Raw genomic sequence first — 17474 nt, forward strand, 5'->3', positions numbered from 1 at the left:
TGCAACCGCCGCGCAACCGCCGTGCGAAGGCTGCGCAAGCCCCGTGCAAACGCAACAGGAGGTGCTGTGTGAGGTGGGCCAAGGGCTCCGGGCCAGGCCAGGGGTTTCTCGAGATGTTGTCCCGAGAGCCGCCTCCCTTGCTCCGCGCTGGGTGGCCGTATGGAGCAAACCCGCTGGCTGGCATGAAACCCGCTCGAGATACTGGGACAGAGCACCTGTAAAATTACAGCAGAAAGAAATCCGAGAGGCTGCAGCGACAAATGCTCATGGGAAGAGATTGTTTGGGGGGGTGGGGTGGGGTGGGGGGTAGAGGGAAAAAAAAATGCCGTGTTTGTTTTGGCCAAACACCTACATTCCTTCAAATAAATCATTGCAGCACTTGTTTTTGTATTTGCAGAGAAATCGCAACAGACATAACCAGGGACTTAAGAGACTTGAAATAACATCCTAGTAAATACCCCACTTTGTTATTTTAATCGAGACCCAAGGAAACATCTGAATTTTACCAAGGAAACCCTCCGTGCAAGGGAAAAACATTAGCCCGCAGCCCGGCCGGGGCTTTTGTTTTGCGGCTGTGTCGGTCTCCCGAGGCGGAATTACCGGGGCTGCCGGAGGCGCGGGGCAGCGCGGAGCCCGGGCCCCCGGGGCCGCCCCGCAGCGGGTCGCTCCGCACCCCCTCCCTGCCCCCGCCGCCCGGTACCACCGCGGGGGGGGCCTCCAACACCGCGGCGGGGGTCCCGTGTGTCGCCCCCGCCCCTCAAACGGCGGTGGGGTGTCCTCCTCCAACGTGGGGCGGCGGGTCCCGCCCAAAATGGGGGGCGGCGGTTCCTCTGCCAAGCTTCCCCGTCTCCGATAGGGGATCGGGGTCCCCCGCCCCAGCAGGGGGTGGCGGGTTACCCCCCGATTCGGGGTAAAGGCTGCCCCTCCACTGCGGCCCGGGGGAGTCCCCTCTCCGAAATTCGGGCCCCTGCAAAGGGAGGCGGCGGGGTCCCCCCTCCAGTCCCGGACCGACGGCCGCCTCCCAAAATACGGATTTACCAAAAATAAGAGCCGCCCCCCGCCCGCAGACAAGGCTGGGGGGGCCGCGCAGCGCGGGGCCGCGGGGCGGAGGGGCGGAGGGCTGCCCTCCGGGTCAGGGCGGCGGGTGCCCCCGCAGGCCGGGGCCGGGGGAGCCCAGAGGGCGGCAGGGGGGGAGCCCCGGCGGGTCTCACCTGCAGGCGGAGGCGGGGCGGGGGCCGGGGCGCGGGCGGCGCCTCGGCGGGGCGGGGCGGCCGGCCGGCAGGGGGCGCTTCCGCGGCGGCGGGCGGCGGCGGCGGCGGCCGCGGCGGCGGCGGCGGCGGGCGAAGACGATGTTCAAAAGCGGGCGGGGAGCGGCGGCGGCAGCAGCACAGCGCCGAGCACCGGGCTGCCGTCATGCGCCTCCGCGCCGCCGCCGCCGCCGCCCTCTGCCTCTGCCTGCTGGGCGCCTGCCGCCTCCGCCGCGGGCTGGAGGCTGCCGCCGTGCGCGGCCCGTCGGCGGCCGCTCCCCAGCGACCCTCGGCAGCCGCGCCTTCCTCCGCCTCCTCCTCCTCCTCCGCCGCCGCCGCCTCCCCCTTCTCCTCCCCGTCGCGGAGAGACGGGGCTCTCCGCAACGGCACCGTGGTGCCGCACCACTACATGGTGGCCCTCTACCAGCGCCTGGCCGCCCGCCGCGCCCCCGGCCGCCGCGCCGACACGGTGACGGGCTTCGCGGAGCGGGCGCGCAGCGGTGAGTGCGGGACGCGCATCCCTCCGCGCAGCGCCGAGGAGCACCCGCAGCGGGGCAGGGGGGGGCAGGGGCGGGCTGCCCCGTCGGGACCCCGCCGTCGGGCGGGGGCATGTGGGTGGGTTTGGGCTTGAGGACGGGGCTTGGGAATGGGTTTGGGGATGGAGCCGGGGTTGTGCGGGGATGGAGCCGCTGCTCGTGCGTGGCTGTGGTGATCGGGCTTCTGCGTGGGTTTGGGGATGGGGAAGGGTTTGCGCGTGGCTTGGAGCATGGGTTGTGGGACGTGGCTGCTCACGGAGATGGAGCTTGCACGTTGGTCTGGGCACGGGGTCGTGCGAGGGGGTGGGGTGCGGGGAGCGGGGTCGTGCGTTGGTTTGCTCCCGGGGCGGTTGCACGGGATGCGGTAGCGCACGGGGATGCAGCTGGAGCTTAACGGGGTGGGGGCCGTGCATCAGTTGTGTGACGGGAATGGAGCTGTGCAGGAGCTTGAGCGTGGAAATGGGGGTGAGGACAGGGTGGGAAGGGGGCTGCGCGCGGGCACGGGGTCGTGATGAGGATGACAAAGGGGTTGTGCCCGGAGCTGGGGAAGAGGGTTGCCGATGGAGGGAAGTATGAGGCTGTGCTTGAGCGATGGGGGTGGCGATGGGGTTGCGCATGCAGTCGGGGTCAAGGACGACTGTCGGAGCTGAGGATGCGGTTGGGGACGGGGTGCGAGGTGCAGCCCAGCTGGGGCAGGGCGGGCAGCGGTGCGGGCAGCTCTCGGCACCTCCTGCCACCTGATGCGCTGCCCGAGAGCGGCGCCCGAGGTGTGCGGCGCGGTTTGGCGGCAGCGTCCCCGGGACCGGCAGGGAGAAGCCTCTTCAGAGTCTTTGCAGCCTGAGAAACTCCCCGGGACAGCGGGCCGGGCCGGACCGGGCTGGGAAAGGAGCGAAGCCGGCGCGGTGCCCCGTGAGGGGCGGCTCAGCCCTGGGCTGCGGAGGTCCCGCCGACCCCGCCGTCTGAGCTCGGCATCGCGGGCCCCTTCTCGTTCTTCCCTCTCTTTTGCCCCCTTCATGCCCGCGGATCTAATGATAATAATGCAATAAACAGGTATATGCACTTAACGATTTATATATGTATGTATGCATACATATACATTGCGCCCTGCCGACGAAATTCAGTCGGATGGGTGAAAAAAAAAAATCCCGATCGAATAAAATGAAAACACAAAGTGAAAAGCAGCCCCAGCCTCCCCCCGTGCCCGTCGCCGGCTGCCCCGGGCTGGGAGAGCGGCGGCTGGTGGTGCGGAGCCCCCCGCAGCTCCCCAAACCCATCCCCAAGCCCAGCAGGGGTCGGATCCTGCCTGCAGTCTTTGCGGGGAGGTTTTTGCTGAAAGCTGGTGGGGAAACGGCGGGGGAGCCAGGCGGAACGGGGGGGGGGAGGATGCTCCGGTGGGAGGGTGGGTAGTGCCCGGCTTGGGATAGCCTGCGGAAAACTGCGCACAGGTCCTGGGAATTTTCAGCGCAAAACGAAACCAGATGAACTTTTCAAAGGGATCTCCTTATCTGCTCCTCACAGCAATTTTAGATCTGCTTTTAAACTAATAATAACAATAACAGTAATAATAATAACAGTAGCAATAATAACAATAATAATAGTAGCAAAAGTAACAACAACAATAATAATAATAACGAATGACAGGGAGAAAAATCTTGCCTCCCTGGAGGGCGGTGCAGGCTGCAGCCCGGCGGCAGTGCCCGTAGGAGGGGGCTGCAGCACGGGGGTGTCGGGCAGGGCTCTGCTGGCAGCGGGCTGGAGGGACTTGGGCACAGCAGCAATGTTTGCAGCATGTCAGGATCAGATTTCTTGTTAAGAGAGGGAGAAAATAAAAAACAACCCTCCCAGAACTCATTCATCTCTTCTCCCCAACTCCACCTCCTTTGTTTTTGGTTGTTTGTTTTTTTTTTTTTTTAATTCACATTGAGTATATTTAATCAGTGCCAGAAACTGTGCGAGTCTGTGTTTGGGCTTTGGATCCACCAAACATAGTGACAAATTCAAGCTGGGCTCAATTTCAGCTCCTGGGAATGCCTCTGTCAGACACCCCGAGGTACAGCATCTGCTTCCCTGACATGTGTGCCTGTGCTTGCCTGCAAAGGAAAATGAGATTTTTTCACAGCATTTTACTTTGCATGGCTGGGGCTGGGGGCTGGGGGTGGTGACAACCTGCTGATTGGGGATGGGGCTGTACTGTGCAGGTTCAGATGGGACTTCCGTGTCAAAACAGGATAGTGATGCAGCTGTGGGCACTGAAACACCCGGGAGGAGCCACAGAAGCCTTCTCAGAACGCAGGGAAGAGTGCTGATGAGGAGCCACTTGCTTGAATTGATTCCTCCCTCCCTCTCTGCCTTCTCCTTCCTGGTTTTTTGGTTTTTTGTTGTGTCCCGTCCGTCCCCCCCCCGTCCCGTCCCCCCCCCCGTCCCGTGTCGTCCCCCCCCCCCCCCCCCCCCCCCCGGTGCCTCCAGCCAGAGTGATGCTCCTTGACACAGGGCACACAGGCTGTCCCTCCTGGGCTGCTCAGCAAGCCTTGCTGCTCAGCAGTCATCTGCCCCGTTAGCTCTGTGTCCCTTGCGCCTCTGTAATCAGAGCTTGGCTTCAGCTTGTTGGGGTTTTATATATTTTTATTTTATTTTATTTTTTGTTTTATATCTTCCAGATGCCTCCCCATCTGCCCCTGAGCAGCGATACCTCTTCGACATCTCCAGCCTGCCCGAGGCAGAGGAGGTGACAGGCGCAGAGCTGCGGGTCCTGCGCTCCCTCCCTGAGAACCGGAGCTTGGCCCTGTCCCCTGAAGGCACCTTCCACCACCTCCTCCTCTCCACCTGCCCAGCCTGGGATGGCGAGGAGCCCCAGCTGCTGGACTCTAGGGCTGCAGACATTTTGGATGCGGGCTCCTCCAGATGGGAGGTGTTTGATGTCTGGGAAGCCCTGCGGGATCAGAGGCAGAGGTCTCTCTCGGGCAAGCTGCTGTGCTTCCTGCTGAGGATCGTCTCGGATCAGTCGGGGCGGCTCCTGCCCCCCTGGCAGCTGGGCTTCAGCAAGCCCCGGCCACAGCCCCATGAGCGAGCCCTGCTTGTGGCCTTCTCCCGCACACAGAGGAAGGAGAACCTCTTCAAGGAGATCCGGGATAAGATCAAGGCCCTGGGCAGCCCCCCCTTCCTAGAGCCCCCTGATCCTGGCCAGGAGGCATACCCCAAGCGGAGGAAGAGACGGACCACCATCCCTGCCCGGTCTGGAGGCAGAGGCCACGGGAAGAAGGCGAAGACCCGCTGCAGCCGGAAGCCCCTGCACGTGAACTTCAAGGAGCTGGGCTGGGACGACTGGATAATTGCCCCCCTGGATTATGAGGCGTATCACTGCGAGGGGGTCTGTGACTTCCCCCTGCGCTCCCATCTGGAGCCCACCAACCATGCCATCATCCAGACCCTGATGAACTCCATGGACCCAGAGTCTACTCCCCCCAGCTGCTGTGTGCCCTCCAAGCTCAGCCCCATCAGCATCCTCTACATAGACTCTGGGAACAATGTGGTTTACAAACAGTATGAGGACATGGTCGTGGAGACGTGTGGCTGCAGGTAGCAACTTCTGCAGCTCTCCCCTTCCCCACCCTGCTCTTCCCCACCCAGCAGCCCTGCCCCATTTTATATATATAAATACAAATTTTTATATATATATATATATATACACACACACATACACATTTTGGTCTGTGCCTTTCCAAAAGCCAAGCTCACAGCAGGTGTCCCCTGTCTTCCTGGGGCCGTGCTGGCCATAAGCCTGGGAGGGATGGGGGATGCCCCCTCTGCCCTGTCCCAAGACAGTGAGGCTGTAGGTTGGCCTCTTCCTGGGCCCCCTCAAAGAAAGTGACCCCCACCACCCATGCCGGGTTTCCGCAGGCTCAGCTGGGGGTGATGCACTGTGGTGGGAGGCTGGGCTCCCTGCCTGGAGCTGCTGCCATCTCCGCGCCTTGCCTGCTTCCCCCCGGGAAAGGGGGACGCAGCCTGGCAGAGCCCCCAGGGAATGCCCGCTCAGCCACTGAGCTCCACCTGGTCTGCTTGGTTTGCCCAAGTTGAGCTGACACCTTCTTTCCCAAAGGTTTTGGGAAAGGTCTGGTCAAAATTGTCTCGAGGTTGGGGGGCGGACCAGAGCGGTGGCTGCAGCAGAGGTGTCGGGCCAGCATCACTCTCCGGCTGTGGCAGTGGGGTGCAGGGGAGGTGGGAACACTCTTTTCTCTGGGTTAAAGGAGTTTTTCTGGCTGCCTTTAAATCGCTGCCCTGGGTTTGCCGGAGTCAGAAGGATGTACCCCGGGGGGAAGGCAGGGCGTGGAGAACCCGTGGCTGTGGCAGGTTGAAATAATTTGGTCCATGCCTGTTTGCAGTGGGGAGAGATTTGTGACTCTGTCGGGGACAGGGAAGAAGTCCCCCATAACTGGAGGCTAAAGTGAGAGTCAGGTCTGAAGCAGAGCTTGTGCTCTCAGCAGGGATGGGAACGGCCCTGGAAGGTGTTAGCTGGGGATGCCGTGGCTCCGTATGGTTCGAAGTGCTGGCCCTGTTGCTGATGTCCTGCAGGAGGTACTGGCTGGCGAGTCCGCTCCCTTTCCTGCACGAAACCCCATTTCCAAGGCACACTAGGCACTTGGCATCAGGCCCATGAGTCACACAGCTGTCCTCAGTGTGTTTGGAGAGAAGCAAATGTCCCGAGTTCCCTGGGGAAGAGCGATTTCACTCGGGTTCTTCTTTTCCCAAATAATGTCTAACAGCACTAAGTTCCACCATACCTTCCTTTGGCACCGATTCCCCAGTGAGCTCCGTCTCTGCCCGGTGTGCCTGCCTCTCCCCACTCCATTTAGGGAGCCTGGATCTGCTGGGAACAGATGTTTCCCATGCAAACGGCTGAATGCCATCCTCAGAGACTGCTACTTAAAGTGGGTGCTTTGACCCATGCTGAAACGGCTACGGGATTTTTGTAACTCAGGAGCTGAGCATAAATTGTACCTTTAAAGCAGAGAAGGCTGGCATCGATGCCAAGGTGTATTTTGGATGCTGGGAAGCATTTCTGCTGCACCTTGGTGGCTTTTGGTACCGAACTTCAGGTTCATGGCTGGGTTGGCTTAGACCAGAGATGTATTTGCACAGATTCTGCTTTTGATGATTTTTTTTTTTTTTTTTAAACTGGTGGTCAAGGTGTGTAAACATCAGTGTTCATTAGTGATGGTAGCTTGCTTTTGGGGGTTTTCATGCTAGAAAACGTGGGATTTTTTTCTATATAAAGCCAGTTGTCCTCCATCTTGGGGGTGTTCTGCTAGGGAGGGCTGAACCTAGCCAGGGCAGAGAGGGTGTCACCTCAAAGAACTCTACAGAGATCCAAATGATTTCAAAGGTTGGGAAAGCCTCAGTGAGGGTCCAACAGCCCCCTCCCTTCAAAAAAATAGTACGTCAGCAGGGAGTAAACCATGTCCATCAATAACAGTGATATATATATCTGCAGGACTGAACTCCCCAGCCCCCCTCCATCCTTACCCCGCTGAGGTCTGCTCTGCATCCTCAGGCTGTGGCCATTGGCAACTCAGGAGAGCAAGTGTGGTACCCGTATGCCTTGTGTAACCCCCTTGACAACTGCGGAGCTTCTCTGGCTTTATATCCACGTATCCAAGAGGAAAATCTGGCTCCCTACCTCAGCATGAATGTAAATATATATTAAGTGCGATGTACCCATACCCAGGGGGTGTTCACAGGTGGAGGTTAGCAGGGGTGAGGAAGAATCAGGTCTGTGCTGGTGGGTTTTCTCACTGTCAGCATTTGTGGGGGGCGAGGTGCAACTAGCGGTGAGGAGGGGTTGGCGGGAGGGCTCAAGGCTTTCCTTTGACCTTTGGCTTTAGCGCAGGCGGTTAGGGAAGGAGGTTGGCACAAGCAGCACCGGAGCTGCTTGCTCTAGGAACGCTACGTCATTTATAAAGTTACCAGGCTTTCAAAGTACCTAATTTTTCTGTTGCCGTTGGTTGCTTGATAGTTTTTCTCACTATTGAGACAACTTTTTCTATGTTTTCATTTCTTTTACCCCCTCCCCTTCCTCCAAGTGTTTGCAGTAGAAGCTCGTGAGCAGTTCAAATCCAGGCAAGTTATAGGCAGCTCTATCCACCTGGTGGCTTTTGTGAGTCTTGGCCAAACGAGTGGCCTGAGACCTGCTCCTGTGGGACCACGTCTGAGGGGGTGCTGATGCCAGTGACCCTGGTCCTTGTGGCTGTTGTTCAGCCACAGCTGCAGGGGATGAACAGACAGATAGATAGATGTCACCCACCTCAGGTCTGGAGATGGCTGATGGAGAGCGGGGTGATGGTTTGGGTCTCACGATGTTTTACCAGGACCCCAGTGCTGGGGTGCTGTGTGCTGCTGGGGCTCTGTCCTGAACCCCACGATGGCTTTGCTGGCCCTGGGGAGAAAACCTGTGGCTCAGTCACTGCAGTTTCATCACCTGGAGCGCTATGATAAAAGTGTGTGTGGGGGACCATTTGGGGACGGTGCAGAGGCCACGGCTGGCAGAAACTCCATCCATAGTTTTGCCCTTGTGGGAAGCAGTCCTGGCTCTCCTGGCTGCAGGTACCTCTCCCTAAACAGGCATGTTTGGTGGGACATCAAACCTCAGCCACCCAGGGTGAGCCCAGTGGCAGTGTGGCCCTTTGCATTCACACCCATGGTGACACCGCCATGGTGACCAAACCAGCCACTCTTTTAAGAAAGCATCTGCTCTTTTCCTGGTCAAACAACCTCCGGAGGACAACGGGAGGGTGAAGGGTGGCATTGGACACTCTGCTTGCCTAAGGGGACAGGAGAGGGAAGCACCTGGGACTGCTCCAGGACGATGACTATGAGCAAGGCAAGGCTGGCAGGGAGTGGGGCTGGGGCTCTTGGTGAGTAACTGTGCTGCTCCCCCCTGGGCAAGCACACTGACTGCAGCACTTGGCACTCATGTTGCTCACTGCTCTTGGAGGAGTATTTCCAGAGCAAAAGCCACTAGTCCTCCTATTATGAATACCTGTGTGCTGGCTGCAAGGGCTGCCTCTCCATCCCCAGGCAGATTCAGAGCTTGCACCCAGACAGTTGGATCAGGCTTGGGCAGCAGCCACCAGAGCCGTTGCAAATGGAAGTGTTGAGGCCCTGGTGACGTGCAAAAGCCTTTTGTGGTCAGGGAGGTTCCCACAGCTGAGATGCTGCAGCCCTGCTGCACTGGGGAGCAATGGGGGGCTGTATCTTCAAAGGGCAGGGAGGAGTAACTCCTGCCTTCAGAGGCAGGTAAGCTGGGCATCGTCTGCAGGGTGGTAGTAGCCCAGTCCAGTACCCCAACCCTGGAGCTGGTCCTCCGCAGAGCATCACCCTCTGCCATAGGAATGGTCCAGAAGCAGTGTATTTCTGATCGGTCACCTCTTGCCTGAGCTGATTTTGGGGCACATGTAAGCATTATAAATAAGAGACTAGAGACTGAACATGGACAAATATGAATTCAGTGGACTCAGAGTGTTTTTAATGGATAATTTTAGGTTCACAATCTACAGTATTTATGTGACCTTTCCAGTTAAAAAAGCCAGTTTCCATGCAGAGTATATTCTCCTGGAGGATTTGTTTGACCTTCAGCACATTTTTATCTGCAGGATTTAATTACAGTGAAGCTAGAAATATTAAGCATTTGAAGAGGACTTAGATATGTAAGCTTAACTGTCTCCCCCACCAGTGATTTGGGGAAGGACGCCCGGTCGGGACAGGACTGGTGTGTGTGCCTTGCCTTGGGGCTCCTTGAGCTCTATAAAACTAAAGCCTGTGCTTAAGGCACTGCCTGCTCTGTGTCCTGAAGCCCCCTGTCCAGTGGAGTCCCATAGCAGGGACAGTCCGAAGAAAAATGGCTTTATGCCCAGTTTAACTGCCTGATGACCAGGGGTGCTTCTGACCTAGAAATAATTCCCAGCAAACACAGATTTTATCCTTTTTCATTTTTTATTTTAAGGAATAATTTTTTATTTAATTCTCTTAAAACAAAGTGATTGTATAACATCCCCCCCCCCCCCCCCCCCCCCTTATTTATTTATTTTTTTTACATCATACTTCACATCCAGTGGTAGAAGGGAAATGAGAATCCCCTGGCAGGGAGAAGGACGTTCATATGGAGAAGGGCTTGATTCAGGCTTGCAGCATCTCTGTCCTGGCTAGCTGTGTTGATCCCAGCAGCCTTGCTTCTGGTCAGTGCTGGCAGATGAAGCCATGTCCTCTTTGGCTGTTGCTGGTGCTTGGCGTACCCATAAGGAAAAGACTGGAAAGGCACCACTTCCGATTAAAAGCAAACCCCAAGCCTTGAGCCTTCTGCTCAAGTCTGCGTGCCAGCGACTTCTGTGTATATTTGCACCATATGGATTTTAACTCATGTCTTGATTACACAGCTCTTGTTACTGGAGAAAACTGGGTAGGTCTGCAGTGATTTATTGGTCACACTCCCATTGCAGAACAAGCAACTCCTTTTACTGTTGGCAGTTTTAAGCCCTTATCCCACAAACCCGAACATATGTGTTTAGGGAGAGTCACCTGTGCTGGACCCCATGCAACAGCAGGCACATGAGGCAGGATGAGATGGGAGAGGCTGGGGCATCACTTTAAGATGCCCTGGGGATGCAGATCCCACGGGGCTACAGCTGGGCAAGTGGAACGGAGCACGGGTGCTGGTGGATTGCCTTTGTCTTTGCTCTCCAGACTTAACAGTTTTGCTGTGAGCTTTGGCTTGATGTGCTTGTCTGCGATAGCAGCATCTACAGTTACTCGCATCAAAAAGCACGATGTGTGTTGATGTGACAGACATGTCGTAAATACCAATTCAGCTTATACTCACATTGGACTAAACCAAGTGGGAAATGTCATGGTTTCCTGCCGAGCACATAGTGAGCCCTGAAATACAAGTGCCTTCTCTTTTGTCTGCACTGGGGCAGCACAGCCATGTGGCAGGGAGAAAAAAAACCTGCGTGGGGCAGCGGCAGTGAGGGTCTGGGTATTGCACAGAGCTTGTCATGAAATGGGCTGTGCCACTGGATTTGAAAGATGGTCAGACCAAAAGGCTTACACTTGGACCTTGGTTGGGCAGTTCCACCAAATTGCTTGCTGTCCCCCCTGTCTTTGGTGAAGCTGAAGTTGCGGCGTGGATTTTTCACCCTTCACATCACCCTCAGGGGAGGTGAGTGGGCAGAAAAATCTGTGTGGGCAAAACCAGGCTCTGGTCTTTGAGAGTGGCATGGTTCTTCTTTGAAGTCACCATGACCAGCAGATGGAGAGACCGTGTGTGTCCCACTGGCATCAGAGCAGCTTCCTCAGCATGGGGGATCCCTTTACAGCTACAGGGGGTCCGAATGAGGATGCTGGGTAGCAGCATGAGAGCATACCAGCATGCCTTACTACTTGGAGTGCGTCCTCCACAAAAACACATCAGGGAGAGGAGTTGGGAGTAGCTGTCCCATGGATGGGGTGTTACTGATAGTCACAAGCCTGTGACCTTGCATCGTGGGGGGAGATTTTCTGCCTTTCCTGTCTTTGAATTAATGGCTGGTAAAAAAGCAAGATGTTCCAGGCTGATATATGTATGACACCATGAATTTTGTCATGAGCTGGTTTACATCTTCCATGGTAAAACCAGCTGCATTCGGTCTTTTAAGGCTCTTTATTCCTAGTACAGCATGTTGCAAGGTATACAGAGGCACAAAGATGTCTCTGAAAATCAATTATCCTTATCAGTTATCAGCAAGCATTCTGGGCCTTTGAAAAACAACCAAAGTTAGGAACTCCTGCTGGTGTAACCCACTGACCAAGGACCCCACCCTACATCTCGAAGGATGCAGTTCAAGATGTGTAGCCATGCAGCTGCTTTTTCCTTTTACTGGCACACGTATCTGAGCAGCCCCCTGAACTCACCGTGTTGGAGGGGAGCCTGATGTACGTGGTGGTGGTGGGGAGCATACCAGCGGGCTGGCTGGTGCACCGCATTTAACTTTTGGCTGAGTGGACTAGAGGAGGAAGCGTTGGGCAGCAGAGAGTTTTCATGGAGGTCGATACTGAAAAATCTTAAACCGAAGCTCGATCCATTCCCAGAAATGGCTGAAAACGAAACCCAGCCATTTTTCACTGTTTTTACAGCAGGTTTTGCTCTTCATTTTTCTGTCATCACCAGTTATTGGTTCATTCATACATTTTGTGAGCTCATTCTTCTGCTTTGGTACTTGTGCTGATACTTCAGGTTTTCAGGATGGGGAGCACGGAGACTTGCTGTGGTGTTCGGTGGGTGGGGGGAGAGTGGGGCAGGAAAGGCTGAGTCTCAGCATAGGAGCCTGGGGTGCAGCCTGTGCCCTCGAGCAGGGGACAGTGAGGGGACAGGTCTGGCAGGGTTGAAGCCAATGGGAGGAGAGGACCTGCTCACAACAGGTCACAGGCTCAAGTGGTTTTCTGAAGGAAGGTGGAAGGGCTCGGGTCTCCCTTCCCCTCCAGGTTGCTGTGGTGTTGGCCTATGCTGGTGCCACCCAGGTCTCCACCATCAGAGGAATGAGAACCTTCCTGAGAGCTGTGGCATTGGTTTTGGTCCCAGTTTTTGGGGAGATGGTAACGTTCCCCACAGAATTTCATTCATTTCCTCCATCCTGCCTTGGTGAAGAGAGAGGAGGGAAGCAGGAGGGAAAAAAATAGAGGCAAAGTTTAGGGCTGCCTTGTTCCAAAGCTGGTCATCCCAGGGAGCTGCATGCCAGCTGTGTGCTGGGAACTGCTGGGCACCAAGGGGCTCACAGGAGCTCAGCTGTCAGCAGTAGAGCATGAAATAACATCCACAGGCCAGGAAAAGGGATGGTCGCACATGGAGGGGCCAGGCTTTCGTCCTGGAAGAGGTGCCAAAGTTAAGGGGTTGTGTAGGTGGTGATCAGCTGGGGATGGGGCGTTTTGTAGGGGCAGCAAATCCTCTCCTTGGCCAGAGAGGGAGGCGATCGCCCTGGTTACATTCATCCGATGTACTGTGAGTAACTGACCTTTTATATAGCACTGGGAAAGACGGGTCTGAGTTTCTGAGGTGCCAAATATCCAGTGCTCCCATGGGTTTCAGTCAAACCCACATTTGCGCAGTGCCTTTGCAAATCGAGCTCTTGCAACCTGAGGAGTAGTTAGGGGCTTTGCCTACCTGGAGTGACCAGCTCCATGTTGCGCTGCAGCTCCTTGCTGGAAAAGCTGGTGGAGATGCTGCTCACAAGAACTGAATGCATGTCCATGCAGGAAAGACCTGCTCTGCTCTTGGTGCTCCTCATTTCAGATGCAGGCAGGAGCAACGTCAGCCCAACTTGTTGATCCAATTTGCTGCGTCCATGCATATCCCATCACTGCATGCTCTTTTTCTGAAGTCAAGTCAACACTATCTGGAGCTCCTCTGACAAAATGAGCCTCTCTGCTGGTCAGTCATGGTTTTATTTATATGTTCTTTTCTTTGATTAGAAAGGAAACTGAAAAAGGACTTGCATTTCCAGTAGCTGTATCTCTAGTAGTTAAAATTTTTTAAGCAATACTCATATCCCTGTGTGTGCCTCTAAACTATCCATGTATTTGTTCAGCTTTTTCAGGTCTGAGTGTGTGAAATATCTCTTAAAGAAGATAGCTCTGTAAGTGATGGTGTAAATGCACTGTTTGTATGTATTCTAAAGTTTAAATAGATTGTACATATGGGATTGTAAATGAACTGTAAACAGCAATCTATATTTTCTTGAATATATTATATAGCAGTATATATTTGTTAAATAAGTATTCTTGTATACTCTTCAATAATCTTTTTAATATTTTGTACAGATAAGTTTATTAAATATTTTATTGATAAATAGATCTCTGCAAGATTTTTTTCTTTTGAAGAGTTGTGCCTCTGTCCTGAAACCAGACAGCTCATTTCAGAGCAGCTTTCCTAAGTCACCTTTACTTCCTGGGCTACCTAAGGTGCTAAAACCCAAAATGAAAAAGCCATTAATTCTAATTAATTAATTAAATTAATTAATTTTAAACTGCCTTCCTTGGCAACCTCAGGTATTTTCCAAGAAAAAGAGTTGCAGAACAGTGTGTGTTTGCCATGGCTTTATCATCAAAATGTACATCCCTTTTCTTCCCTTGTGTTTCTGAATAGAGTTCACCTGTCTTGACTAGTAGCTACCTAGCTCCAGTCAGCCAAACAGGATTCTCTCTGCTGCCTTGAACAGACAGCTTTAGAGGCTCAGAAACATTGAATTGGGGGGATAAATATGAGAGCTGAAGAACATTCCCTGCTCACATCACGCTTTTGATGACACAAAGCTAGCCTGATGGGTTTGGCTTGAGCACAGGACTCTGACCCTGCAGGAGCCCAGCTCGCCGTGGTCCCCGCAGAGGGAGCCCAAGGCAAGGGTCTGCTGGAGGGATGAGGGAGGAACCCAATGTGGTTAGGTCTGGTGAAAACATCCCCTTAGGAAATGAGGAATTTGAAAATTTGAGAAATTAAGAAATACCTAGAAAAAATGTAGTAGAGAGATTTTTTCCTTCAAATCAGGTCTGGTAGTTTCATTCCTGTTGGGTATTACTGGTGCACATGATACATTTCCTAATACTTGAGAGATTATGCTGCTATTACCACCTCAGCAAATGTTTTGTTAAAGATTGCTTTTAACTGACTATCGTTTTTTATTAGTTTGTTCTTCCTTCTTTCAAATTTCTTTTTTTTTTGTTTGTTTTTTTTTTTAATAGCTTAATAAAGCACCCTGGGAAATGACATCCTTTTGCATTTCTAGTAGGTGGACTTTAAAAGTTATGGGACACCCAGAAAGCAGGGAATCTGTAAGATTAGCTTAATCCATCACATTAGATTAGTGTTCAGGAATGGGCTGTCAAATAGCTATACGGCCTTTTTCTCATCTGCTTTCACTAGGACATCATAGTGGCAAACCCAGAAGTTTCAGGGAGAGTGAGTTGCTTTGGCATGTGCTCCTGCGGTGGACATCACTGAAGTGCCTTGGAGACAGTGAGTGAAGGTAATAGGGTTATGACTGCCTCCGCTACATCCCTACTGCATACAGTACTGTGAACATGCAGGTGTGGAGTAAGGCATGTTTGGATGCATGGAAGAAGTCTTCAGTGCATCAGGCATGTGTTTTAGTCATAGCAGAGCACTCCCAGTTTTCAAGACTCAGAAAAAACACATGGAGAACTGAAAAGAGAGGTTTACCTGAGGGACTTAAAAATTATTTCTTACAAGACTGGTATTTTCTAGGCTGTCCCTTTATCTTAGGCACACCCACAAATACAAGGCTAAGCTGGGGAAGGCATGGTGATTTCTATTCCCAGTGGCACGTGGAGTGATGGACCAAGCATGAGCCACCTTTTGGGCAGTATCCTGCATCCTCACATGCTCCTTTACTGTCACATTGGCTGAGAGGGCTTTTGGCACAAGTTCTCTGGCTAGGTGCGTGGAGGGAGACAGGATAGCCATTGCCCCCATGCCCCCCTGCCCACTCTGTGTTCAGTTTTAGAGGAAAATATTATTGTTATTTTCAACAAAACATTGAAGGGGGAGAGCAAATGGTTATCCACAGGAATCCCATCGTGTCTTCACTGAAATCAACAGGAGCAGTAGGTTTGCCTTTGGTGGAGTGGAGGCAGTTTTTTAGTTCATGTACTAACACAGCACTTCAGACTTCTATGATTTGCAGCATAAACAAGTTAATCCTCATACATATTCTGAAAGCTGAGCATTGTCATGGTCAGTTTGTATGTGAGAGAAATCAGAGGCACAGCAAAGGCAGGTGAGAAGAAAATGCAGGCCATTACTGAAACAGGGCACAGTCTCACTCGGGCACCTAGTGAATTAACCCTACAGCAAATGCCTGAGCCCCTTATGGAGTAAAAAAAATTAGTTGGTGCCTGCCAGCACCTCCAGAGGGAGATCTGGTACCCCGACAAGCAGATATCTAAGTTAGACCAGACAGGGAATTTAGACAACTGTTTTGGGAGTACAGCCTTACAAATTGGGGGTAAGTCAGGTGAGCCAGCTCAGCTTTGCTTTAACACCAGTTTTCCTCTTAGCATCTAATCCAAAGTCCAGTGAAACTACTTTTAATGTCTACGTTAATGTAAATAGGTTTTGGACCAGGCTCTAGCATCTGCTTGAGACTTACCTGAAGCCTCTCATGTACCATCCCACTCAGTCCTCCACAATGCAGCAAGTTCAGAAGATGCTTGGGGACATCACTAGGACATGTTTGCTGTGAGGCTCAGCTGCAGTCCCAAAGTACTCTAGTACGAGAATTTAATCTTATTTTCAATAACTGATATTAGGCAGGCAGGTTTTCATTACTATGAAAACTTAAATCCTCATTATCACAAAGTGCTTAATTCCATAGGAATCCAGCTGCATTGGACTGTCCTGTTTTGGTGCAAACTAGAAGGCGATACGAGGATAAAAGGAAACTCCTGTCTTGCATGTAATATTTTTGTAGTGAAGCTCTTTGTTCGTGTCATGTCACCTCTGTTGCCCTAGTCTCAGTTAACTGATCATTTGGGTCTCCCTAAGCCTATGTGCAATCCTATTGACTTTATTGAGGCTATACTAGGGCTGTAGTTGGAGTTACACATTCCAGTTTGCTCTGGATGCTTCAAAACCTGGTGTGGTTTTTTTGTTTGGTTTTTGTTTTGTTTTTTGTTTTTGTTGGTTGGTGGGTTGTTTTTGGTTTTGGTTTTTTTTTGGTTTTATTTTGTAGGTGAAAATACAGGTTCCTTCCTAATAAACACTGATGAGTTGCAGTATGATGAGAGCAGATGACATTAACACCCCAAAACATTTATATTCTGTAAATGCTATTCCTTGTTTCCAACAAGTTAGATCGGAAGAGCTGAATCCTTATAAATTTTTCAAGGTGCCTCTTAGGGAAAAGGAGTGGCTGAGTCCTGACACTGGGAAAGCCTGTTTTTCTCAGTTCCAAGCCACCTCATCTTCATACGTAAGGATTTCTCTTAATACATGAAGCACAGCGTCTTTTAGAGCTTGGGGGCTTTCAGGTGAGTTTGTTGAAGATGTTCATAAACTGGAGGAGTGGGGGCATCCCCCACTGCCTGTTTCATTGTGAACTGCTTCAGATACATTGGCAAAAAATCTTCGAGTGTCTGACTGGCACACACTGCAGTCAGATACAGACTGAATCAGCATTTTAACATTCTGCATTTTATTAGCTGCTGCAAACTACTTTCCACAACACAATTACTTTCCTGCAAGCATGTTCCTGCAATAGATGGAATGGAAAAACCTAGTCCATTTACTATCAGCTTCAGTACTTGAAAACAGTCTTTAATTCTCTCCCTGCTTGTCCCATCTGAGCATGCATGTTAGCCTGTTTCATAACTTCTGCATGATGCTACTGAGAGCAAAGATCGCTTCTGGCAGCTGGCTTGTAGTGTTACTGCTGTATCTGCTGCTTGTACTCAAACCCCATCAGCTGTTCCAGAAATACATGTTGTTTTAATAGTTCCTGGTCACTCACAAACGCTCTCTGGATTCTTATTTTGTAAATGTGCCAGGAAAGAGAACATTTGTCTCCAAGTGAAGAGCCTCAGAAACATAGTGTAGTTGGGAGTCTGAGTGTGACCTGTGACACAGAGTAAAACAAGTCTCTTGGGTCTAGTAAGT

The 17474-nt window shown here is 52.6% G+C and overlaps 1 protein-coding gene across 1 annotated transcript; it reads left to right on the top strand.

Moving 5' to 3' along the window:
- Positions 1-1348: 1348 nt before the first annotated feature.
- On the top strand, positions 1349-13708 carry GDF7 (growth differentiation factor 7). Its single transcript, XM_056344601.1, has 2 exons — positions 1349-1747; positions 4441-13708. Exons 1-2 carry the CDS (start codon positions 1414-1416, stop codon positions 5361-5363), a joined length of 1257 nt encoding a protein of 418 aa, XP_056200576.1. The 5' UTR covers positions 1349-1413; the 3' UTR covers positions 5364-13708.
- Positions 13709-17474: the final 3766 nt, after the last annotated feature.

This window comes from Falco biarmicus, chromosome 6 (assembly GCF_023638135.1).
Source record: "Falco biarmicus isolate bFalBia1 chromosome 6, bFalBia1.pri, whole genome shotgun sequence".
Lineage (NCBI taxonomy): Eukaryota > Metazoa > Chordata > Aves > Falconiformes > Falconidae > Falco > Falco biarmicus.

Coding starts and splice junctions, on each gene's coding strand:
- GDF7 (XM_056344601.1), top strand. CDS start 1,414: ATGCGCCTCCGCGCCGCCGCCGCCGCCGCCCTCTGCCTCTGCCTGCTG. Junction 1,748..4,440: donor CGCGGAGCGGGCGCGCAGCG/GTGAGTGCGGGA, acceptor TATATCTTCCAG/ATGCCTCCCCATCTGCCCCT.